General features: G+C 41.7%; 1 protein-coding gene across 7 annotated transcripts in view; it reads left to right on the top strand.

The window, feature by feature from the left end:
- Positions 1-26,505, top strand: part of RBMS1 (RNA binding motif single stranded interacting protein 1) — a 206,894-nt gene that overhangs the window by 77,310 nt on the left and 103,079 nt on the right. For 2 of the 7 annotated variants that reach the window (XM_046658244.1, XM_046658242.1), the window contains exon 1: positions 7-481. The exons of the other annotated variants lie outside the window; for them this stretch is intronic. In XM_046658244.1, the coding sequence (XP_046514200.1) occupies positions 413-481 (69 nt within the window). In that variant the 5' untranslated portion in view covers positions 7-412. Of the gene's footprint in view, positions 1-6; positions 482-26,505 lie in introns of those variants that run through there. 7 annotated transcript variants of the gene reach the window in all.

Raw genomic sequence — 26,505 nt, 5'->3', positions numbered from 1 at the left:
GGCGCGGGGCGGTGCGCGGCCGCCTCCCCGCCCCCGGCCGGCGCGCTCTCGGGGCGGTGGTTGAGGCCGCGGGAGGTGGGGACGCGGCGGCTCTGCTCCTCCGCTGCCGCCGGCAGAGTCCGCGGCGCCGCCAGCTCCGCGCGCGAACTCCCGTCCATGGCACGCAGGGCGGCGGTCGCCGGAGCTGCCCGAGTCTCGCCCGCCGCCGCCGCGCCGCACTTTTAGGCGAGTCCGGAGGTTGAGGGCGGAGGAGCAGTAAGCCCCGAGCTGCAGCCCTCGCCGGCCGCCGCCGCGCGGCGAGAGGGAGTTCCCGGAGCGGCCGCGGCCCCGGCCGGCCCCCTCCCTGCGCCCTCCCCCTCGCGGCTAGGCTGCCCCGCGTCCGCGCCCGCGCCCGCCGCCCGCGCCCGCCGCGATGATCTTCCCCAGCAGCAGCGGCAACCCCGGGGGCAGCAGCAACTGCAGGACGCCCTATCGCAAGCAGGTGAGGCGGCGGCCAGGATGCCGCGCGGAGGCCGGCGGCCCCGCTCCACAAAGGGCGGCAGCGCTCGGCCGGACCCCGCTCTCCGCCGCGGAGGGACCGGGCTGGGCGGTGACCTTGTTTCCGAAGGAGGCGGCCCGCTGGGACGGCTCGGGCCGGTGACCTTAGCAGGGGCGATGCCCTCGCGCCCGCCGGCCGGGCCGGGTGGGACGTGGAGGAAGGGGAAGGGGCGGAGAGGCGGCGAGCGCAGGAGCGCGCCGGGCCGGGGGCTTCGCCTGGCTCTGCAACAAGTTTGGGGTTTTTCTGAAACCTTTGTGTGTAGAAGAGTACGGTCATAAGTCGTAACGTTGGTTTGCAACGATCTTCGCTCGAAACCTCAAAGAACCTGCCTGATTCGTAGGAAACCCGGAAGACCAATTTGCGTGTGTGTGTGTGTGTGTGTGTGTGTGTGTGTGTTCGCGCGCGCCCCCCCTCCCATATATATGTTAAAAAAAAAAAAAAAAGAAAAAGAAACAGGAACTTCTACTGTCACTTTCTCAAGGTTTTCAGTTTTAAGCAGCACAGGGAAATCCTGTGACATCCTAGTTGCCGAGATACTTGGATAAGCCTGAGTCATACACATGCCTTTTCCTATTTTAATACCGTTTCATACATTTTTTAACAGATTGAACTCCAAAAGCACTTTAGTGGTTAGATCAAAATCCCCTGCCGGGAGAAGGAGTGGAGCTGGGAGCTTATAGTTGCGGCCTTTTGTTTTGTTTTTCATCTTTGTTTTTAAAAGGTTACTGAAGCCATGTTGTGATAAATCTCACAGAGCCTTTCAGCAGAAGCAATAACAAAACCTAGCTTTAAATTATGTAAAAAATGTGCAGGTCTGTTTAGAAAAGGTTAAACTGATTTAGAGGTCAGTGGCAAGATGCTTGTTGAGAAAACAGAAACGCGATTGCAGATATTTTTCTTCCATAATAAATCTCTTGTCTACATCCTTAGCCACTGAGACAAATCAATTAAGATATTATCCCAATAATGATACAAGTGAACTGTATCCTTCCATGCAGACCGTGCCTCTGTTAAGATCATGACAGATGACAGTGATGCCTGCTGGCTTTTCTGTAGACGTTCACAGGATTATTGATTATGTTAAGTCATTTTTGGGGGGTATGTCCTAGCATGAGTATATCTGAAAGTAGGGCTAATTTTGTCTAACAGTGACAGTGGCAAAAAGTATTGTTTTCCTGGTCTTTGGTTCTTTTATTTGTTAGCTTTCTCTTGAAAAGGCAGCAAACACACTCTGCTCTGTGTGCCCTTGCTTTCCAAGTCAATGGAGCTTTTACCTGGCTTCAGAAAAGCCCCTTCCTTTAATTAAAAAAAAAAAAAAATTCTGCATTTGTGACTTGGCTGAAGTATATGCTAAAATTGTCAAGATTCAGAAGCAGGCATCTCTAAACTCACTTCATGCAGCCTCACTTTAAAATAAATGCCCTCGGATCCAGCACACTTACATCAACTTCATCAATGAAGCCAATTTATAATAAATATTCTGCTCCGGAGCCCTCCTCCCCCACCCACCTCACTCTACCTGAAAAGATGGCTAATTATGTAAGGGCCTTGTGTATTCATTTATTTGTTGTCAAAACCAGGCGGGGTGTTAGCTCTGAAATGGGGGAAAAGCTCTGAGGGCGAGGCCCTTTGCTGTGAGGGGCTAGAGGTTTTGTGTGTGGAGGGGGACAGCCTGCTGGTCTGGAGCACGCTGATAAGATGCTCTTCTTTTCACTGGGCTCTCCTTAGATTCAGAGACTAAAAGGGCTGACTGAATCAGAAAAACAAACAGACTTTCTTTTTTCTATAGGCAAAGAAAGAAATGAATGTGTAGGCATTATACAGACACAAGACCCCGGGTACCAGTGGTATTTGAGTCAAAGGTTTCTTTTGTTAGTATTTAGCCATTCACTGGGAAAGCACACTTCCAGCTCGGGGACCTGGTTACCATGAGTGACTTTGTGATCTCATCCTGCCTTAGTCTAAACGGGAAGTCTAATTAATGCTTTTTATAAGATTTTGTGGTGTTAAGCGCGCATCTTTCAGTTCATATTAGTTTGTTCATTTTGATGAAAGAATTGGTAAATTTTAGGTGTTACAATGCAGTTCGATTCCAATCTAGAAATTTGTAATCAGCTGTTAGAGCTGATTTCAGATAATTTGCCTGAGGTGAAAATTGAATGTGAGGAATACTTAAAAATCACCTTTGGAAAAAATATAATGAGTCAGAATCACACTTGTATTATACATCTATAATAGTAACTACCCGTCATTGAGCACCTTACTGCCTGCTGGTTGCTGTTCTGTCCTTTAGGTGCATTAACTCTTCGTCATCTTGACAGTCCTGTGAGGCAGGTAATAGTATCTCCATTTTACGGTTAAGAAAACTGAGGCGTAGATTAAGTAACTTGCCCAGTCTATACAGCCCAAAATGCAGAGCCAGGATTTTGACCCTGGCACTCAACCTCTTAGAAACCACCACACTGCACCTGCCTGCTTACATGTACATCTCAATAGGAACTCATCCAGAGCTCACCTGTATCCCTGCCCATCGCCCTTCTAGCCTCAGAAGTCCAGTTTGGAAATTCCTCCCATGTTTTGGGGGCAGGGCGGGGGAGAGGACAGAGGTGGTGAGGTTGGAAGTGAAGGATGAGGTTAATAAATGGATGATGTGGCTGGTGGGTTCCTGATATTTGGAAGCAGCATTGATGTCAAAGTATTGCTTCACTGAATGACTATCCAGTTTCTTCTTAAAACTTTTTAAAGTTTTCCTATATTTAACTTTTCCTATATTTTACGTGTATAGGAGTCGGCCAGTTTCAGTTAAAGCACAGGTGGGTGGTGCTTGTCCCTCTCCGACCCCACGTAGTGTGTCGAGGGCCTCAGGGAGCATTGATCTCTGGCATCATCTAGGATAAACAGGATTTTCCTGCATCACAGGCATATGAGCGCTTTAGAAATACACCCGCTCGGCTCAGGTCAGAGTCAGATGCTTTTGAGCGGAGTGATAACCCAGTAGGTGGTATCTAGACAAAGATCGTTGGTTCAAGTCTCAGTGGAGAAGCATGTTGGTCCTATTGTTGTTGACTGTGACTTTCAGTTATATGATATTCCGTAATCAAGTCCAGTCTGGTTATATCAACACACTCCCACAACCAAAACGAAAACCATTTATCAGGACTTTCGTAGTTACAAAAATATTTTAGTGTGTTTCAAAAGAAAAAGTGCTTTATGCTGAAAAGCCTTTATTTATAGAAAATGAATATTTCCATTTACCTTTGAATTCTTTTATTAGCTACTTCTCTCTTCGTGTTTCCTTACTTCCATTTTGGAACTGCTTTCTTGCGGTGGTTGACTCAATTATGTGATAGACTTTGGTTTTTACAAATTGTGGCATGTAGCAGGTCCTCTGTTGCTAAGTAATATATCTTAGTGGTGTGCAGTGGAGTTTTGGGGGTAGGGGAGTGAATGCAAGAATTTTCGTGTGTGTATACATGTATATTTCTTTTTCTTTACAAAGGATCTTGCCAACTAGTAGCTGTATTTGTTAAATGTTGCCAACTTTTGATGAGTGAAGTGCTTATCTCCTCAGTTTAAGTAGATTTACATGGTTAGCTGCTTCCTTGAAGATTAACTGGGCGTAGCTGCACGTGAAGGGTTCAGCTGTGATTCAGTGTTTGGCCATGTTAGAGGATGACATACAAAGCTGTTGATTAATCCTCTTCAAGCAGTTTCTGTTCACAGCAATTTATGTGGAGTAGATTGGGTTTTGTTAAAGTTTGAAGATTAAAGTTGTACATAGAAATACTTAAACGAACATTGTCTGCACCAGTCCCAATTGGTTGTTTTTTAAAAGGAGGTAAACCTACTCCTGCAACCGAGATTGGAGGTTTAAGGAGAAGTAGCAGAAAATTCAATTGGTATGCATAAGTAAGATCTTGCCTGTTTTTATATTAGGCTATCTTGATGTCTTTGTGATTTATAATATTTATGAGTCAAGGTAACTTTGTTTTAAATGTGTATCCATAGCCATTTAAAGAGTACAGACTTCCCCATCAGTGATCACCGAGTTTTTCTGCAAGGCACCCCTTTTGGCATCTCGCTGCGTTTTCCCTAGTTCACTTCAGGCTTTGAACACATTTCTCGTTTTTGTTCTTTCCTTCCTTTTAGAGGGACTGCTGTCACCTGGGCTCCACCGTATATTGGTAGTACTTTTCAAGTCCTTTCTTGGTGATGCGGAAGAGTCTGTCTTGTCCAAGTTTCTGAGAATACATTTCCAAAGCACTCTGCCAATAAATAAATATTTAAAGAAATCTACGATATCCCCTCCCGACTTCAGTTATATTTAATCTTCACAATATCTGTATTAAGGAGAGAAGGGTCAGGAATTCTGAGGCAGTGAATTTAAATGGCCTAGTTAGTGAAAGCTAGGTGTCTTGCGTCAAGGGCTGTGTCTGCTACCAGGAAAAAGAGAAGGAAGCCCAGTCAGGAACAGCTGTAGCCCCACCACACTTCCTTGTCTCCCAAAGACATGTGGCACATACAGTGTCCCAGATTTCAGCTTTGGGAATTGGAGCTCTGTAATTTATTAGCGTTTTTTCTTTCATGAAGGCTTTTACCCTAGGGTTGTCAGATAACATACAGGAAGCCTGGGGCTGGCCTGGCGGCAGGGCGGTTAAGTGCCCATGTTGTGCTTCGGCGGCCCGGGGTTCGCCTCTTCAGATCCCAGGTACGGACATGGCGCCACTTGGCAAGCCATGCTGTGGCAGGCGTCCCACATATAAAGTAGAGGAAGATGGGCATGGATGTTAGCTCAGGGCCAGTCTTCCTCAGCAAAAAGAGGAGGATTGGCAGCAGATGTTAGCTCAGGGCTAATCTTCCTCAAAAAAAAAAAATACAGGAAGCCAAGTTAAATTTGAATTTCAGATAAACTACAAATAATGTTTTAGTATAGGCATGTCCCAAATAGTGTGTGGTACTGTGTATTTGTATTTGCTAAATCCTGCAACTCTATCTTTGGGGAATCCAATTCATTTTTTAAAACTAGTTATTAAAAAAATCATAATTATAAACCATATTATTCCTACTTTTTCCACTTAAAATTTTGCCTCTCAGCTTGTTCCTTGAGCCCTGATAATAATAATAAATTTCACGTTTTAAGTTCTTCAACCATGACTCTACTTAATCGGAAGACCCTGGCTTAAGTTCTTGCTCTACCAGTTGCATGCTTTTTCGCTTCACCTTGCTAAGCCTCAGTTTCTGTCAAGTAAAGACAATAATGCCCGCTCCACAGGGTTGTTGTTGTTAATCCTTCTAAGGTGTTATTATTATTAATGTCCCCACAGAGCAAGCAACAGGGGGTGGTCCTGGGAGGCTGTGTGTGATCCTGGGAGACCTTGACACAGCCTCTAAGAATGGACTGTGTTTAGAAAGTAGGGGCAGCCTCCCCAGGGTAAGGACTTGGAGCTTAAAATGCGATTCTGAATCACATTACAAAAAAGAAAAAGAAAAAGTATAAAGTGCATCACACCATACTTTAAAAGAATTTTTCCTGTATTATATACTCTTGTTAGCAGAATTTTCCTTCTCTTTCAGGAAAGAAATCCTTTCAATTTTGTATTCTTTATATCCTTCAAATACGTGATTGGAAAAGGAAGAAAAAGAGCATTGATCCTCTTAGTGATGAACAATGCTTCCTTTTAATTTGCTTGAAAATGGACAGATTTGATTATTATATGCGTAATGAGTTCCTGAATTCTTTCCTTTTGTCTTGTTTGTATATTTGGTTTTCAAAGATGCTGTCTTTGCGTTACTCAGAAAAATAAACATTTGTTTTTCGTCCTTGGACATCTGTAGGTGTTTGGTGGGTGTTTGTTTTTAAACTCACGTCTGTAGAGAACGCTTTGCTTAACACATTCTAAAAGCTTGGTAAATTTTAAAATAGGATAGACATACCCTGAGGAAGGAAGCGAGCTTTTCCTGGAGTTAGGACAGAGTGAAAAAATTGAAGGGAGCAAACTAAATTCTGTGTTAAAATAATGAATCGATAAAGTTATTGTTATTTATCACTAAGTGGCGGCAGCGACAACAAACTTAGTGTTCTTCAGAGTAGTACCCTAATAAATAGAAATCTGTTTTGGCTCTGCTTTATTCATTTAAACATATGGAATTTCAGAACATTGTAACATAAACTAGGGAGGATTATATTTGTTAATTGTGCATGCAACACAGTCTCAAAAATGCATTTAAAAAAATAGACTGGAAGGAAATATGCCAAAATATTGATAAGTCTTTTCTTCTGTTGGTAGGTAGAATCATGAGTGAGTTATTTTTCCTGATTCTTTACAGTTTTTTCCAACCTTTCAGTCCCCATTGCTCCCCACAACATACAGTCCTTTGGTTATCAAGAAAAAGATAAAGTGAAAACAATTTAGAAAATTCAGTGATTTTTAATGTCTTAAAATTGTGGTGAAAACCCAAGGAATTCACGTCATTGAGAATTTCAGCAAGAAGTGTGTAGGTGCTGCTTGGTTCACTTGAGCTTTGAGATGTGCTCCTTTCCTGTTCTTTATGAATTTCTGTTCTTATTGTAAACTCCTATACCACCTTTTTGGAAATCACCTATTTTTTTGGCAGATAGTTTGTATATTATGAACTTAGTATTTTCCTCTTTTATATGTGCTTTACACAGGCCTTCTTGCACTTTTATGAAAACATTTTTAGGACACCAGTTTATCTGTATGAGTCACTGAAGGGAAAATGTAGCTATATATATGGAATTTCATATTCTAGATTACTTTTCAGGAAAGTTGCTGTTCTAAATATTGAGGAATTACCACTGTTTTCTCTGTTTTCATTTGACTTATAGCTGCATTTAAATACAGCTGTTTCATGGACAGATAAATTCCCCTACATTTAATTTCTGTATTAAATGTGAAAACCCAAGACTGCTCTCCTACTTACGTCAGAATCCCTTGGGTTTATTCTAATATGAATACTCATGATTGTCTTCATCACACACCTGCCTTTTAGTTTTAGCTTATTGAACGCACAGTGGAATGGGAGGTGTGGCCCCTTTATGGGCGTCTTTAATTTGTAATGGAACAGTGAAAGTTTTGTAAGAAATACACTGTACAGATCATGTCAGCACTTTACAGGCTGTTGTTACTGTGTAACCCAGGGGGATTTTCAGTATATCTGGGGAGTTTTAGGTGTGCATTGTCGGCTGCAAGACTTCAGAGTGAAAGGAGGAGAGAGCGCCCAAGGGAGGAAGGAAGCGGTGGGGGCTGCTGAGTGAGAGAGAAAGAAGGAAAGCAGTGTTGCCTTGCTAGTTCTTATTTTATTAGTTGATGTGTCACCTTACAAAATCTGTTACAGTCTCCTTGTTTTGGTGCTGTGTAGGTTGGGTGCAAATGTGTAGCCTTCGTTGCTTTGTTTTATTTCAGATTCTTGCAACCCATTTTTTTCTTCCTATCATTCTCATCACCTGGAATTTCCTTTCAGCTCTGTTCTAAGACCGGATTTCTGTCTCTCCACCTCAGGGAACTACCTAAAAATCACCCTTTTGGAAGACCATTTGTATCAACCCAACCCTACCTAGTCATACATTCTAGAAACAACTTTGTCTCTACTTTCTCTCTCTGTAGTCTCAATTTTGTAGGTCAGATGCATCAGACCAACTCCAAGGAGGTAGATATGTTCTTTTGTTCAACTGAAAGTTTAACAGAGACTCAGAAATGTTGAGTTAAATAATTATTGAGTGTGTAGCATAAATTAAGTGGTTTCTGGAACAGACCTTCTGTAGGAAGTAAACTGGTGGCATGCACGGGATACAGTGTTGCTCATTAGAGAAGATAGTAGTCAGATAAACCAGTTAGCTAGCTGTTAAAACAGCTGCGAGATGGTAAAGACCCCAAAGAAGACTGTTAAATTGTGGACAGGAGGAATGACCAAATTTTCTAGACATTTGAGTACATAAAGCCCCTAAAATCCTAAGTAAAATGTTGCATATATTACCACTTTCCTGGGGAGAGATTCATAGCTTTCATCAGTTTGCCAAAGGGATCTATGTCCTCGAAAAGATTTTATGACTGCGTGTGGAAAGAGAGGGAGCAGAAGTACTTAAAGATGATGCCAAAATGTCTAATTCAGGGGGTGGGATCTATGGTGGCATCATGGAAAGTGACATTCCAGGCAGAAGGAACATTACAGCAAAGATTTGAAGATAGAAAGAATGGGCTTTATTAGGGGAATAGTGAGTGATTCAGGTTAGCTGAACTGCGGGATAGATATTGTGGGGAAGCTTTATTAGGGTCAAGCTTGCTAAAATGGGTGAGAGGAGAGCCTGAGTTTAGAAGGTGTTGCCACAGTTGAAATAATGCTGTAGAGTAGAGTAGTGGCAGTGTGAATGGATGGATGGATTCAAGGTGTTGTACACAGAGAATTGATAAGATTTGGTTGGTCTGGATGGATGGGGAGGGTCAGTAAAAAGAGGGGCCTAGGTTTCTAGTCTTAAATGATTGAGAAAATGAAAAGTCACTGCAACCTTGCTTGCTCTGGGCTCAGAGATAAGGAAGAACCCGGGCGTTCTCTTACAGGGATTTGCTACAGTCTTTTAGGTGTTAAAATAAATGAGGGGTGTCTTTGCTAAATTCTCCTGATACTCAATGCTCAGAGACCAGAGATGCAAAAGGCCTTTCTGTGTCCAAGTCAGTCTTACAAGGAAGAACTGTGCAGCCTCAAAGACCAGTAGCGCCCACAGTGAGAACCACTTGAAGAACTCACTTTGGATCTAGGAGATGGTTGTAAACATTTTTTTAGTGCTGTCCTGGGATTGTCTTCTTTTTTTTTTTTTTTTTTTTTTAAGGATTGGCACCTGGGCTAACAACTGTTGCCAGTTTTTTTTTTTCTGCTTTGTCTCCCCAATCCCCCCTGTACACAGTTGTATATCTTAGTTGCAGGTCCTTCTAGTTGTGGGATGTGGGACGTCGCCTCAATGTGGCCTGACGAGAGGTGCCATGTCCGCACCCATGATCCAAACCCTGGGTTGCCGCAGCAAAGTGCACGAACTTAACCACTCGGCCACTGAGCCGGCCCCTGGGATTGCCTTAAAGTCAGCTTAGAGGCTGCATCACATGGGTGCATGGATTTTCATGTTTGGCCTGAATCCTCGCATTCTTTGGAGTGGAGCACTTTTACAGCAAATCTTTTTCTTGATAGTATATGCCATCTATAACTGTATAGTCATCTATAACATGTATAATATAACAAGTGCATGGGTTATGTTAAAAAAAATCTCTCACTTCAGCAGGAGTATGGAAGATGGATGGGCGGGGTGGCGAAGAGGTTAGAGTATTCATCCTACCACAATAAAATAGTCACTTTCTGGGGAAAGATGATGAGCTTGGTTTGGCCATTTTAATTTGGCCACATGAAACACACATTACCACCCTTCCCACCCCCTCATCCCAGGCAGAAATGTCTAGCAAGCAGTTAGAAAAACAGAACTGGAGCTTTGAGCAAGAAGCTCAGAACCTCCTCAGACTTAATAGGTAGAAGATTGGGAATAGATTAGAGAAGAGAATGTGTACAGAAGAATCTGAACAGACCTAGAAGAGCATCGATTCTGTAGTGGGAAGGAGGGGGAGGAGCCCTTGGCAGAGGTGGCAAAAGAAATGGCAAAATGTTGGGGAATCCAGAGAGTGTCGCAGAAGCCCACGAAAAGCTGAGTTTCAAGGAGAGATGGTCAGCTCTGTTAAATGTTGCCTCGAGGTCAAGGAAGACAAGGGCCAAGTAAAAGGCTATTGGAAAATATCCATTGGGAGGTCTTTGAAAGCCTTTCAAACAGAAGTTTCAAAAGAGTAGTATGTGGGGGCTTCCCCGTGGTGTAATGGTTAAGTTCGTGCACTCTACTTCGGCAGCCAGGGTTTCACGGGTTCAGATCCTGGGTATGGACCTACACAACTGCTCGTCAAGCCATGCTGTTATGGTGTCCCACATACAAAATAGAGGAAGATTTCACAGGTGTTAGCTCAGGGCTAATCTTCCTTACCAAAAAAAAAAAGAAAGAAAGAAAGAAAAAGTAGTATGTTTGTGGTGGGGCTGGGAAGAGGGTTGAGGGTGAGGGTGATAGAAAGCACATCTCAAAGGGTTTAAGGAGTGAGTGAGCAAAGAGTGTCTGTCTTTAGTAAAATCAGAAGTTAGAAGGAAAGAGTCCCTGCAGACACCCTTGAGGCAAGATTATCTTAGTATCTTGACTCTAGTTGTAGATAAAGCAAGGTAATAGAAAACAGAGGGAATAATTGGAAATGGGTCTTTCTTTTAAGAAAGACTGAGACAGGGTTAGTCTTGCAGGAAAGGGATCTGAGAGTTTCCCATCAATGGTACAGGAAGCAGGAGGCTGGTTAGCCTAGAGATGTCCAGATTCTAGGCTAAAAGAGTGTGACAAAGGATTTGGAATAATTGCTCTTGAGAGTTTGGTGAGCATTCAAATAGAGATGAGAATAAAAGGATGACTAAGCTGTAGTGAGGGCCCCCTGGGAGTTCAGTGGCCCCAGTTGGCAAGATATTTTGACCCTTTTTCAGCAATAAATGGAAGGAAAGAATCTGGGTAATGAGTTTATGTAGGGTTTGGCATTGGTAAGTTAAATAGGTGTGAAAATTGAGAGCGCTGTTATGAAGGTTAAGGAGACAGGTAAAATCAAGAGAGATAATGAACATTCAGAACAGGGAAGGGCGTGGGGCTTCTGATAAGATAAAAAGAAAAGTCCCTGGGAGTGAGGGAAGGAGGGAGATCATGGAGGAAATTCCATAGTCAAGATCTTTAAGTTGGAGTAGTTCCAGGATCTGCCTCCCGGAGTTCTTGGGAGGATTAAATGAGATAATACTCATGTGTCTGTGTCTGGCATGCTCAGGTGGTTATAATTATTAGGATGTGGCTCTTGTATAATTAATACCTCCCTATAACTACTGTTACAGAATTTGTGTAAATCAAATCATATTTCAAATACACTTCAACCAACCATGAACCACAAACCAAAATGAAATATTAATTTTTTTAACTGAACCACAAGCCCAACTTAAGTTTTAAAAACTTTCAAAACATCTTAGGTTGCTTTTATAGAAAAAAAGATGGACATGGATGTGGATCCCAACTCATCATTTATTATTTCTATTACTGTGAACACGTATTTTTTTTTCCTTAGGCTTTTTAGGAAGTACTGGTGCCCAGCTTAGGCCCCTCCTTCATTTTAGAATAGAAAATTGGATAGACTTATCCGTGATACTTTTCTCATCATCACCACCTTACTTTGTTAAGACCCCTCCTCCAGGAGCCTTCGCTCACCATTCTTTCTCTGACCCTGGTTATATTTAGCATCTTAGCTTCTGAACTATTGTTTCTAATTACTCCTCCTCGCAAAACCTGTAAGCCCTCTGAAGGGAAGGGGCTAATATGTACTGAGCGCTGTCTGTGAAGCAGGCAGGGGGCTGGGTACTTTTGCACCTTTCTGTCTCTTTTAGAACACCTCTGGGAGACGTTTCCTCATCCCTGTTTCACAGATGAGGACAGTTGAAGTTGTTCACCCCAGATCCCAGAGCGAATGGGTGTAGAGCCAGGATTCTTACCCAGCCTCTAGGGCATCTCTCTCCATTACACCAGCAGGAATGATCTCATAAGTTGCTTTTAAAGAAAAAAGGTGGACATGGGTGTGGATCCCAACTTCATCATTTATTGGTTCTGTTACTGTGAACACATTTCTTAAACTTTCTGGGTCTTAATTGTCTCAGTGGCAAAACTAGATGTAACAGTGACTTAATGTTGTTGAGAATGATTGGTTGAAGTCATATATGTGACAGCACTTGACACGTTACCTGGCACAGGTTCTCTGTCTGCTTCCCTCCTTCCTTCTGGTGTTACCTAACAAGTCAGTTTACGTACCTAACAAGTCAGTTTACCCAAGAGTGTCTTGGAGGATGGCTCAAGGAAAGCCTGAAGTGATAACAGTGGTGGAAGATTGTGAGCATTCTGTTCATTAGCAGAAAATGTTTTGTGATGAGAAAAATCTAGAAGGGAAACTCAGTTCTCATTGGTAAAATGGAAATGATTCTTATATCCGTCCTTGACTTCCTAGAGTGAATGGGTCAACAAGTTAATATAAGATAAAGTGCTTTGTGACGTGTCAACACTATAGAGATGTTGCAGTTTCTGAAATGGGTGCCCTAAACTACTATGTGAGTATTTTGCTTCTTTCAGCATCTGATTTTAAATTCATGAAGTTTATTGTTTAAAGCTGCCTTTCCCAAATTGTGTTCACTAAGATACTCCAATTCTACTCAATGTTGAAAGTATTCCAGGAATTAAAATATTCAGCGTTCAAAGAAACTCTCGAAACACTACATACTATTTAGTATTGTCTTAGAGAGTTAACAGTATAAATTAACATAAAGAAGTTTCTGAGAAGTCTGGCAGTGAAGATATTTGTCCAACTGTGTGTATTTTATTGTTTCCTAGAATTATTTGATCATGGAACCACTTAGTCTAGACGATACTAACTGCATTTTATGGAGCAGTTTAGGAAACACTTATTTAAAGGAACTGTTGGAAGGGACCTTCGAGATTATTTAGTCTCACCCCTTTAATTTACCCATAAGGAAATTAAAATGATCTGTCCCAGATCTCACAGCTTGAAAAGCCTGGGTCTTCTGACTCTTAGAGCACCACCACCCTATCGCACACCCTTGCACCAATGTTTTCAGAATTGTTTTCGTATGAGTTTTTTTTTTAATTCTCTCAACAAGTAGGCCCTTAGGGATGGTATGTTGAGTGTTATTTTCAGACAAAATAAAAAGGTATCTGCCAACTATCATCTCTTTTGTTTTTAATTTTTCCTCTCTTAAGGTTAATTTTCTCACCTATTTTATTCCTTCTTAAAGCATTTATGAAATCAAGATTACTGACTTAGGAAATCAGTCTAGTTTAAAATATCGGTGATCTAGAAAACATGTACATTTTAATTATTAATGAATGCTCTTTTGCCCTAAATTTGTTTTGTCTTTTTCATATAATTGGCTGTGGGTAGATGAATTTACATATTTTTGACCCCTTCCTGCCTGACTTATTACAGCATGCAAAATGTGCTCTGTGGTTTCTAGGTTAAGTTCCTGTATAGAAGAAACCACAGTGAAGACTGTACACCCTCTGTGCTGAAGACCCATGTAGGACCTGCTGCTGTGTGTTGCTGAAAAATCTGAATGACCAGTTTATTGCCCTTTTTTATGATTAAGATATTTCGGGCACTAATAGTTCACTTGGAGCATTTCTGTTTTTATATATTTTAAGATTCTTAGTTGTTGCCTAGTCTAAAGAAAAGTGGATGGGTATTTGTCAGAGTCCCTCACTGACTCTTTCTGGTGTCTACAACATGAAAGTTTACCCTGAATGAATCCTCTGACTTGATAGTAGTGTTTGGGAGGAAGTGATATGAAATGATGTCTATTATATCATATGTATCAGAAAAGAAGCATAGAATATTAGTGCTGAAAGGACTTTAAGAGATCAGCTTTTCCAAGTACTCCTTTTAGAGGATGTTTCAATATCGCATGGCTTATTTGGAACAAAGCCTGGACTAGAACCCATACATCCTGACTACCAGTGCAGTTTGGACCTTATCAAACAAATCCAGCTTGGATTATCATTCATTCAGTCAATATTTTAGAGCCCATTATGGACCAGCCACTGTGTTAAGCCCTAAAGGGAATAACAAATCAATGATCCTCTTCTCAACCTTAGAGTCTAATAGGGGCTATGGAACAGGTATGTAAATTACTATATAAGGCAGAAGTTAATCACTGCCAGAAGAGGTGTAGAGATTTAAGAAGTCCATAGTAAAAATATGTCTCACCTGCAGCTGTCGCGCTCCAGTTGACCTGACGTTAGACTATTTGACTTCCAGGTGCATATGATTTGGTTCCAGGATAGAAACAAGATTCTCAGTTAGCTGATCAAGTTTTGTCGTTGTGTTGGTTGTCACCTTAGAGTTACTCTGCCCATTAATTGACTGTATTAAGGGGCTTATTAGGCTACTAAAGCAGAGTAGAAAAGAAAAGGAAGTATATCTTCCATGTTCTTGGCATCAATTCATTGCCAAATTTGGTTTTAGTTCTTTAAAAGAGATGTGGAAAAACTAGAGAGCATAAAGAAAGAGACATTCAAGCAAAAAAGATGCTATTTCAGTTTCTAAGAGGTCCTTCCTCTTTCCATTGTTCGCTGGTCAAATGTGTGAAGTAGGATTAGAAGCTAGTACTTGTGGAGTTGGGATTGTTGACAAGGGAAACAGTCATTAGCTTACGTAGGAATTGCTCATACGTTTCAGAGACTGTCCATAGCTGGGGTCGGCAAGGTTTTTTCTGTGAAGGGCCAGGTAGTAAATATTTTAGGCTGTTGGAGTTTATATGGTCTCTGTCACAATTGCTCAGCACTGCCTCAGCAGCTTGAAAACAGTCATAGATAATGCATAAATGAATAGATGTGCCCGTCTTCCAATAAACTTTATTTTTGAAAACAAGTGGCAGACCCCTGTAGTTTGCAGACCCCTGATCTATAAAATCCTTTTGTTTGTTAAGTCTTTTACCACAAGGTGCACAGAAAGAATTGAAAGAAAATGAGACTCAAACCAGATAATAATAATACTTATTAGCACCATCAAAATAGGGTAGGCACAGAATAAAACCAAGTGAATGCAGGTCTGATTCCTAGTTTTGAGCAAAGGTTTTAGATTAAAGGCTCCATCTGGACTGGATAGTTATTTTGTTTGGTTCTATTTGGGGAAGTATCCTTCACGTATCTATGTAGTCAGTACCACCTTGGTCATCTTTTGTGTTTCCAATCCCTAAGACTTGGCCATAATTCTGAAGTGGTGAGACAGAGCGCCATAGTAAAGTAGAAATAGCATCCTGGGAGTAAAATGTTAATTTTTAAAAATATTTTTTGGCTAAATTTGTTTTACTAATTGTTATCAAAACAACCTGGCCCAAGTAAACTATCAGTGTACCTGTGTATTAGTTTGCTAGGGGCTGCTGTAACAAAGCTTCCTAAACTGAGTCCCTAAACAACAGATTTATTTCCTCACAGGTCTGGAAGATAGAAGTCTGAGGCCAAGGTGTTGGCAGGGCCATGCTCCCTCTGAAGGGGTGAGGGAAGAATCTGTTACAGCTCTCTCTCCTACCCCCAGCCTCCACATAGTGTTCTCCCTGTGTGTGTGTGTGTATGTGTGTGTGTGTCTGAGTGTCTGGCTGTGTCCAGATTTTCCCTCTTTCGTAAGGATACCAGTCAAATTGGATTAGGGCCCACCCTAATGACCTCATCTTAACTTGATTGATTACCTCTGTAAAGACCCTATCTCCAAATAAGGTCACATTTTAAGATACTGGGGGTTAGGACTCCAATGTATCTTTTTGGGGGGACACAATTCAACTCATAACAACCTGGTACCAGACATTTCATTCAGCTTAGGCAGCTGGGCCCCTCGATTGGCCCAAAATAAAGCCAGAATGCTTCATGACTTACTCGTGATCACGTTAGGTTTCCTAACAGAGGTGTTGTGCTGGTGGCCCTGTTGTGCATAACATTTAAGGAAGTGTTTTGTTGTTGTTTTTAACGTATAGGATAAAAGGTATTTCTTTACAGAAATAGCTCAGACATGTAAATGTCTGTGGAAGACTCCATTTCCAACGTAGCCTTCAAGGACCTTGAGAACTAACTGCCTCTTCCTCTGATCTGCTTTGCCCAAGTCCATACCTGGCGTTCCAGCCAAAAGTTCTTCCTTGCCTCTTGAAGTCTGTTTTTCCTCCTCTCCGCCAGGCTTTTGTTAGGCTGTCCCAGATGGCCACAGAACTCCGTCCTCTTGTCTTTGAGTTCACATTCCTTTCTTTAAGGTGAAGTTCAAGGTCTGCCTCTTCCAGGAAAGTGGTTTCTGTGATCTCCTTTTTCTGCAGTTCCTGCTGTTACTATTGGAACAGAATTCTGATGTGATGGTTTTCCTTCACCCGAGTCTCAGTTGGGGGTTGGGGGCAGTGTGTAGGTGGAATGGCGAAGCAATGATGCCCTTATGTTCAGAAGGGGATGAGTTGCACCATTACCCATTAAGGCATCAGGTTACCCCTGGGGACTTGGAATGGGCGTGAGTTCCTGTAGTTATTAAGTCAGTCCTTCATAACAGGGAGATTCTTGCCATTTGTAAGTGTGTTTTGAAAGCTATTATAGAGCTGTAATTCTGTAAGAATGTGAAGTGGTATTAAAGCCTCTCCAGTCTTATACAAAAATTTAAAGATGTTCATATTTTCCATTAGAGGTGCCTCACTTTTGTTATTCTCTACCTTCACTTTTTTCTATTTTTGAGGAATACTGAGGACACATCTCGGATAGCACCATTTTTTTAAAAAAATCAGCTAAATTGGTTTTTTTTAACAAAAGAATGCCTCATTATATATAATTGCTGCTTAATTGCTGAGTTCTTCTTTAACTTTTTCTTTGGGTGTGTTTCTCATTACCAACTAGATTATTTAATATTTTTGAGCACTGGAACCTGTATTTCTTTGTAGCATAGGGTTTATGTAGCAGGGTATATTATACGTATGTTTGCAGCACAATATTTGCACAAAATTCATATTCTCTTTAAAAATCCTGTTTCCTTCCTGCATTTAAAATATGGATTTTCTCTTGTAGAATTTTTCAGAAACACATTCAGTGTGTGAAGTTAGGCATACCTATCAGTCATTATTTCCACAAGAATCTAGCAGACACTGGTAGTGATGTGTGTCAGGGAATGTACTTTTCTGCCCAAAATAAGGTCATTGGGTTTACAAAAGCAACCACTTTCTGAAGTTTTTGCCACAAATAGTCACATAAACTAAAGTAAACATTGAGACAATTTGTAAAAGGAACATATGTGGGATTGACTCCATGACTGAATAGAAACAGAAGGATTTTGTCTAGTAACTGTGTGGGAGGGGCACCGTGGAAGGTCTCTCCCAGGGGAGTCATCCAAGCAGACGCATTTATATTTGTTTGTACCCAGTGAAGTATGAGAGTTGTTAACCTAGAGCCGGACAGTGAACTCTCTGCATGTCAGTTAGTTAGGAGCCACAGAAACCTCTCACATCTGAAGGAGCGTTGGTAAGAAGTGTCAGATCGGGGAACCGGAAATTGCTTGGATCAGCTGATGCAAAAGAGGATCTGGAGGGTGTGGCCAGAGAATGTGCAGTTTTAGAACCAGGAGACGCCTTTTCCTGCTGGCAAGTGAAAGGATCAAGTGTCGTTTGGAAGAGTTGAAAGATAGACCCTGTGGGGAGCGAGGGCAGAATGGCAGCTGCTTTGCAAGTGGCACCGTCACAGAGCCAGAGAATAAGTGAATGGGGGAGCCCCGATGCCCTGAAGACTCAGATCAGCTGTAGAGACCATGGAGGAGATCTTCCAGCGTAGGAGGGGCACCAGGGTCTCTGAATTCTAAGGTGTGCTGTCTTGCTTCTACCCTTTACATAGGCATTTCCTAAAGTGTGGTCCCAGGACCACCTGCGTCAGAATCTCCTGGGGTGCTCATTAAAAATGTAAATTATTGGATCCCACCACCTCAGGCATCCTCAAACACTACAGGGACATTTTAAGGTCTTTAGATGATTAGAAGCTCACTGAAGTCTGAGGACCACTGGGTGAAATATTCCTCAGAGAAGCTCTGCCTGTTGGAATCTTTCAGTAATGAAGAATGAGCTCTGTTGTAAAGCAGTGATCTTTTAAGTCCAGGGGTGATGAAGGTGGGAAATGTAAATCCGTGCCAAGTAGAAAATGACAAATTTATGAGTAACTGAGTCAAAATTGGGTCCAAAGAAAAACTGAGATACATCTCTTAAGTCAGAAAAGCTGGCAGCACATGTCCCTTGGCATCTTGGTTGGCCAGAGTACTGGACTAGCTGGGCTGTGCATTCAAGCCATTCTGAGTTCCTATAGGAAACTGGAAATGGTTTCAGAGGTCAGTCTGTAGATGTGCTGAGCCAGCTAAGATACCAGGGCCAGCCGTAAACCTCAGGGACCAGATGAAATCTTTGAAATGCAGGATACAGAAAGCTTTTTTTTTTTCCTGCTGAATTTTTGCCATGCATTTTTTTCCTAGGGGTCTGCCTAGGGGTCTGTATGTGTGTTCCAGGGGTGGGGAGGGTGGATCCACAGCTACCTCTGTGTTTCTTGTTTGGGGAGGACATGACAGGGAGGAGATTCTGAGCGTTCTCAGAGCCCAAAGACTGTGAGTGATGAGAGTGGGTTTCCTCTTTTTTTTTTTTCATTGACCCGTTTACTCACCCTCTCTGCTGTACACATAGAGTTGGCAAGACTGCCATTGGCGGCAGAGACAGGCAAGTTTCCAGAACTCACACCATCGCAGAGACCCCCACTCCCTGACACCGCCCCCAAGCTGGTTGGCTGCACCATCAGAGGCAAGCGAAGGACCATCCTGTCAGTGGTCAGTTCCTTCCACTCTCAGTACACTTCCTCTGCTTGCTTAGCCACAGTCCACAAAAATTGCCAGTTACTGTTAATTTTAGGAAACATTTACTAATTAAAAACTTGTGCTGAAATTTAGAGATTTACCCAGTTTTTATTCATTCTTTCTAAGGAAAGACTCAAAATGAACCAGTAAGATAAAGAGAACAGTTACTGTAATGTAATCTCACTTGCCTCAGCCTTTTCCCCATTATCACCACCTCCCTGACCCCACTTACTGCAGCTAATGACAGTGTTTTGAAATTTTTAACTTCTGTATTGACAACCATATATAGACGCATTGAATAGAGGGGAGACGAGGGGACTAGAGGGGAAAAGCAGCCGGGAAAATCTTGAAGTGGGGGCAGTCTTAGGATTTGATAAACCAGACAGTGAATGTGCTCTGATAAAATTTGTTGAAAACAATAACTTGTACACCATGTAGGAAATGTGCTTCTCAATCCTTTAGGTGACATCTAGCTAAGAGAAATGGTAATCTACATAGAATAACAATTAGCAGAAAGATATCAACACACTGGAAGATGGCCCAAGTTACTAAAAGGAGGGTTAATAGCTATAATATTTCATCTTTTTCTTACTCTCACAGTAGTCTAGGCAATCTTTAAAAATAGCTAAATAAGCAAAAACTAAAGGTGAAAAAAGCATTTTAAACCATGACAACTTACTGAAAACATTTTTTTTTTCTGGAGGATGAGTGTTATTCACAGTACTAATTGCTAACATTGTTGAATGTTTACTATGTTTTTGGTACCAAGCTAAGTGCTTTGTATGTATTCTTTCGTTTAATCAGAATAAGGTAGGTATGATTATCACCAATACACAGATAAGAAAACTGAAGTTAAGGGATTTTCCCAAGGTCCCCGAAGTGGCAATCTGGTTGTGAAATAAGGTCTGTCTGACACCCTCTTTAGGAGCTAAGCGGAAGAGAAAACGAGAGTAAGGGAGGGATGTGCCATTAAGTTTCACTGTATTGGGGGTCTTACTTGATACATAACTGCTCTGTTAAGGCTCTTAGAAAAACTGGCCTTTGCCATGAATAGTTTACCTATGTCCTGGTTACTAAAAATCTGCCTAACACTCATCAATAGAACATAACCAAAAGGTTTGGCTCAAGAAACTGGTCACGAAACAGTGAAACTTAGTGACAGATCCTTCCTTACTCCAGTGCCAACAGTACACCATTCTCAATATATGATATTTAATTTCAACAAAAGTTTAACATTTTCTAATATGATATTTCTACTTTTTTTTTTTGGTGAGGAAGATTGGCCCTGAACTAACATCTGTGCCAGTCTTATGCTGCCACAGCATGGCTTGATGAGCGGTGTGTAGGTCTGCACCCAGGATCCAAACCCAAAAACCCTGGGCTGCCGAAGCAGAGGGTGAACTTAATCACAATACCACCGGCCAAGTCCCTGATATTTGTACATTTGAATTAAAAAACAAATCTCCCACCAGCCTGTAAGCCCCTTGAGGACATGTGACCACATCCTGCCTGATAAACCCATCCTGTATAGCCCGGACCCTGGACAAAGAGCTTTATGTATTTGGTGAGGGAAATAACATAGATTGACATATGTTAGAAACCATGTAACTGTTGCAGTGATTAAAAGGCTGTATGTTGAACAGCTCTGGGGTATAAGGAGGTGAAAGGAGTTAGCAGCAGCTAGCTGGTGATGGAACCTAAGTATCTCAGAAAGGAGTTTGACGTCTGGGGAGAAATGCGTCAATCCTATCATTTCCCTAGCTGAAACAAGATCTCGACTTCCACTGGAAATCTGTTGTGTTTCCTCTCCAGACTGAAGCATCTCTGGAACAATTTCCCCACTTGATGACAGGTGGACTTTAAAAATTCCGACTTTAGACTTCAAAACACCAGGGACACCAGACAAATTATGATTGATAGTGAGAATTATAATTCAGAGACAAATATGAGTCCTAATAATCTTAATCTTATTACTTTTGCATACATGAGATACGTGGGTGTCTGTCTTTTCAAAACAGATTAATCAGAATTACTATAAACCTTCAAGAACTTGTAATCACTTTGGGATCCTCCTGCCTTTGGTAATGGCCACATCTGGTCAGGCAGTTGTTACTCATTCTTGCCAGGATTCGCTTTATTAGACTCTCAGTTGAAAAATGACACCTTCACTCCAATCCTTTTAATTGATTTTTAACCTTAGAGAGGTGTAAGAGAGAGTTATTTAGAGGACTAATTTCTTAATAGAGTCATCTGCATAGTCTGATAAAATTCTTTCAGATGAATCGCAACCCCCACCCCACCCCCAACACCAGCGTGGCTTTAAAAAAAAGACAAAAACTGCTCCTTGAAATGCCCTTCAACTCTTTAAAAAGTTAATTAAATGTAAGTATAGCCATCCCAATACAATTTAAATGTGATTAGTTTCTGTTAGGAAATTTAAAACTTACAGTTTGTCCAGTGACATTATATATGTGCATTAAGCTATATCAAAGTTACAGCTAAACTATGAATGGAGAGAAAGTGGCAAATGACTGTATTAGTTTCCTAGGGCTGCTGGAAATTACCGCAAACCGAGTTGCTTACAACAACAGATCCCTATTCTCTCACAGTTCAGGAGGCCCGAAGTCTGAGATCAAGCCGAAGTCTGAGATCAAGCCGTCAACAGGCCACGTTCCCTCTGGAAGCCCTCGGGCAGAATCCTTCCTTGCCTCTTCTAGTTCTGGTGGCTCCTGCTGTTCCTTATCTCCTGGTGGCATAATTCCAATCTCTGCCTCCATCTTCACCTGGCCGGCCCTCTGTGTCTGTGTCCTATCCTCTTTTTATAAGGACATTGGTCATTTAGGGTGGGCCCTAAATCCACTTTGGTTTCTTCTCAAGATCGTTAACTAATTATATCTACAAAGGTCTTATTTCCAAATTAAGTCACATTCTGAAGTTCTGGTTAGACATAAATTTGGGGGATACTATTCAACCCACTGAAGAGGCTTTCTCTAAAGGCTGATTTTGACTCTCCTAATCTTATTTTTAAAAATCTGAGCTATGTAATCAAAACATGTATGGAAAAAATTTTTTTTTTGAGGAAGATCAGCCCTGAACTAACATCTGCTTCCAATCCTCCTCTTTTTGCTGAGGAAGACTGGCCCTGAGCTAACATCTGTGTCCATCTTCCTCTACTTTATATGTGGGACGCCTACCACAGCATGGCTTGCTGGGCGGTGCCATGTCCACACCCAGGATCTGAACCAGTGAACCCCAGGCCGCCAAAGCAGAACGTCGCACTTAACCGCTGCACCACCGGGCTGGCTCCTAGAGAATAATTTTACATAAGCACTCACTAAGTTATGATACCAATTAATTCTTTAACCATAATTAGATCCAGAAAGAAACTTATACATCATCTTGTCCAGCTTCATATCCAAAGTAATATTTTTCTCTATGGAATAGAGGTTGGGTATAAAGGTGGGGGATCATTATAAGACAGCACATGCCTCAGTTTATTTCTAAAACATCTGTAATTGCTACAACATATAGCAAGTCTAGTCTTCCCTTCTCTTATCCAAATTTAAATCTTTAATGATAACTGTTATCCCTCCAATGTTATTCCTTTAAACTTCCAAAGAAATGACAGTAGCCAAACAACTTCTTTGGCCAAGATGACTTCTGAAGAGGCAGTATAGCAGGTAGGGTTGAAAGGGTGGATTCTGAAATCAGACTGCCCAAGTTCAGATCCCACCACTGCCACTCACTCACTATGACCTTGGGCAAAGGATTTAACATCCCCAAGTCTCCTCTCTCCATCTGTTGAGTGAAGATGCTACCGTCTGTTCTGGCTCACAGAGTGGTTGTGAAGATTGCACAAGGTCATCACAGTTGAGCCCTCAGTAAGATGCCAAGCTTGTAAGAAGCACTCAGTAACGGTCACCTGTGCTTGAGTTCATCTTTCTTGATGTCCCTCTGCAAACTTGGTGTCCAGATGGCCACGAGGGCTCTTCCCAGCACAGCCACCACCAGACCTAATCCTAAAACTGACTTGTACATACAAGCATCTTCTCAATCCCTCTCTTTCTACTGAGGCTCCTTTGCACAGCCACAGTAAAGAAAAATGGAGAAAACAGAAAACGAAAATGACCTTGTGGCTTCAAAGTGAAAGAAGCTGTGAAAGGCGGGTAAAACTTGGGGAGCTGATTCCCCAGAAAGGCTCCCTGGAAAAGCTGGCCTGATCAAACCATTCATACTCCCTGGGCGTTTTCACTTGGGTTAGTTTTACTGCTTGAAATTCCAAGTACAGATGCCTTTTGGTTAGGGCCCCTCTTTGAAATCCCAAAACTTCCAGGTTAGGATGTGGTGAAATAGTCATCACTTAAGACTCTCGAGAGATGCATCAACAAGGGAATTTAAAGATGTGCGTATGTTCCATTAGAGGTGCTGCACTTTTGTTATTCTCAACCTTGAGAGAGAGAGGAGGGAGAGTGCAAAAGGCCATCCGATTTACATTTTTCACTATGATTATTAGAGGTGAGAATGAGATTTTCTTCCTTTACCTAATGTATCATGTGACAGCCCTTTGCTCACAGGAGACCCAACTGAAGCTGACGCTGTCAGTTCTAAAATTCCATTAGAAGACTGGGCTTTGGGGCTAACCTGGGAACCCAACTACTAATAATAATATTTCACTGGGAAAACCTAGAAACCAAACTACCAAATACAATGTTTCTACGAAAAAAATGTGTTCTGGTTAAAAAAAACTCAACTTAGAGATGAACTTTTAGACTAAGAACTTTTAATGTCTATGCAGTAGGGTGATTTCATTTCTTAATCTAAATATTATAATTTTATTAACTGTAGGTAAAACTATACTAACGGTCTAAGTAGCTAAGTCAGTTTGTCCCCTAGTACTCATTTATGGTCAAGCCAACCATATGGGTCCTTTTGCACACGTAGTTACGTTCGATTTCCCTCGGTATTTTTCACTGAACTGCAAGGGTTAACTTCAGTTCCCTGAACTGAGAGCAGCTCCTGGGGTGCAGGGAAGATCAGAGTAGCTGCTGGGGTCCTCTCTGCCAGAAGGTGTGGACCCGCTTCCCCGGGTTCCAGGCCGTGGTGTGGAAAAGGCAGCTTGCCCCTTCACTGCTAAATTTTTTCCCGTATTTGAAGTTATAGTGCCTGGTTCTGATCTTTTTTTAAAAAACCCACCATTCTTCCGAGTTCATTCCTTTGCTCTATGCTCTGATTTTTAGACTGGGCAGAGAGTACTGTTTTGAGATTAAATCTAGTCCAAAATGGAATTATCCAAGGACTTGCATTTTAGGATTTGTGATGTTGGCTGTATGGAGAAATAGAAATTTAAAAAACTGTTTGTGTCCCCCTCTCATGTTTTTTTCTTTTTCAGCAAAATGATTTGATAATGTAGGGGTGCTCTGAAGTTTTTGGGTTTTTTTTCGGTTTAGGGCTCTTTATTAAATTATTATTTTGGGGGTTTTTTGCTGTGAAGTTTTGATTCTGCTGCTTTGTGTTGGCTGGTTTTGGAGATCCCGGCATAGCTGTGGGCCACACCTAGACGTTTGTTTCTCTCTGCCCCGTCTGGGGCAGATGCAGGGGTCCATGCAGTGTTTGGGTTCTGGCCTGTTTTTCTCTTTCCTGTGCTGGAAATGCTCAGTGGCTGCTTTGGTTTAGGTGGGGTGGGGGCAGAGGGCTGGTCCTCCGTCGCTGGTCATTGAGTATGGAGTCCCCTGAAGCCAATTTCCAGTTAGGCATGATTTTCTTCATAAATTTGTTTCTTTGTGGTGGGTGGGAAGGGATGATATTGTTTGCTTGTTTTGTGCATTCAGAAGGGCAGAGATTTTGAAACCCAGTTTGGGTACTTGTCACTAATAAGGTTAATCTAGGATTGTGATTGAGAGGGAAAGATTATGTGTTTGATTAAGTACAGCAAAGCTAAAAGATATAATTTGATATTATAATTTGATATTATAATATAACTATAATGAAAGGAAAAAGGCTTGGGAAAATTCAAGCGTAGTCACCAAGTGCTGTGCTGCTGTGGGCTGTGTGATCGCTACACCCAACCCCCCAGACACACAGAGGTTCTGGGTCTCCGTCCTAGGGAACCAGAACTTTATTTGTATTGTCCAAGATCCCTTGGAAAAGAAGGTCCCTCTGAAATTTTAATAAGTAGCAATGTGTACATTTAGCTCGTTTTGGTAAAGGTGATGAAACTGATGCTTTGTGAGTAACTTTAGCAACAGAAAATAGAAAGGTGTTTAGGGAGATTAATAGCCTCACTCTTTTTCTTCTTGAGCCATAACTCCCTACTTTTAAACAAAGAGTGTTGTGAAATAATTTTAAGAATAAAAGAAAAAAATTGCGTCTGGCTTACATAAATATTGAAACCATTTCCCAGATTCTGCTTACTGCAGAATGAAGTTCTGCTTCAGTTTTTCTCCTTCAGAAAAGACGAAGAGAGGAGTGAACCTTGCTAGCATTTGGGTTGGTTAGCTTCCAGGGCACCTAGTTCTTGCAGGATGATAGCATCACTCTTGAAGTGATTAGATGGTAGTACATGGGCTGGCTCCATAGAAGAGAGGAAGGTCTCAGGACTGTTGGTAGCAGGAGATATTCAGTCCAAATATGCAACATCGATGAGAAATCTGACATCTGAGAAAGTTTGTCCCTGCAAAAACGGGGAAATGCTTAGGTCAAAAGAGAAACAGTTCTCCAGAGTGTACTGGCCAGCTGCTGGGAGCAGGGTTCGCATAAATTTTTGGACTTCTGAAGGAAAACCAGTTCCTTTTAGGGAATTAATATGAGTATAGTTGTTGTGAAGCTTTAGGATAAAAGCCAACCCTGGATTACATGTAAGGAAAAGTTGTACAAATCTCTCTATTTTCTTTGTAAGGAAACTGAGAGGTTGAAGTTAACTTGTTTTAAGTGTGTGAATTGATGACATATATAGGGAGACTAGACGGTGGGTGGACAATTCTAGTGATTCTTCAGAAATTTCTGATCTAAAGCTATTAAATTGCTGGTTGACTGGAATGTACTTCTCTGACAGAAAGGCCACAAACTGCTGTAATTAACTTGTTTGATTTTTGTGTCTTCCTGTAGATGGTACAGATAATGATTGTGTGTGCTGTTCACAAATGTTTAATATATATACAAAAATAGAAATGGTGGCACTCATAAGCATTATTTAGGAGTTTTGAATTATAAATTTAATAGATGGGATGAATTTCCTTTCCTTTCCTTTTTTTTTTTAAGCGAGAGACTGAATATCCAGCATAGACATGGACATCCAAGTAAGTCAGCTAGAAGTTGACAGTGGATGAAATAGAAGGTGTAAAGGGGGCTGTACAAAATATATACTTTTTCTGTGGTGCCTTAACGGGACTGGCATATCAATTTCCGTTTTTAAAACTCATTAGGAAAACTTGGCATGTACCATCATCCTTGCTA

Source organism: Equus quagga, chromosome 4, assembly GCF_021613505.1.
Source record: "Equus quagga isolate Etosha38 chromosome 4, UCLA_HA_Equagga_1.0, whole genome shotgun sequence".
NCBI classification, from domain to species: domain Eukaryota; kingdom Metazoa; phylum Chordata; class Mammalia; order Perissodactyla; family Equidae; genus Equus; species Equus quagga.
This window is presented reverse-complemented; position numbering and strand designations above follow the sequence as displayed.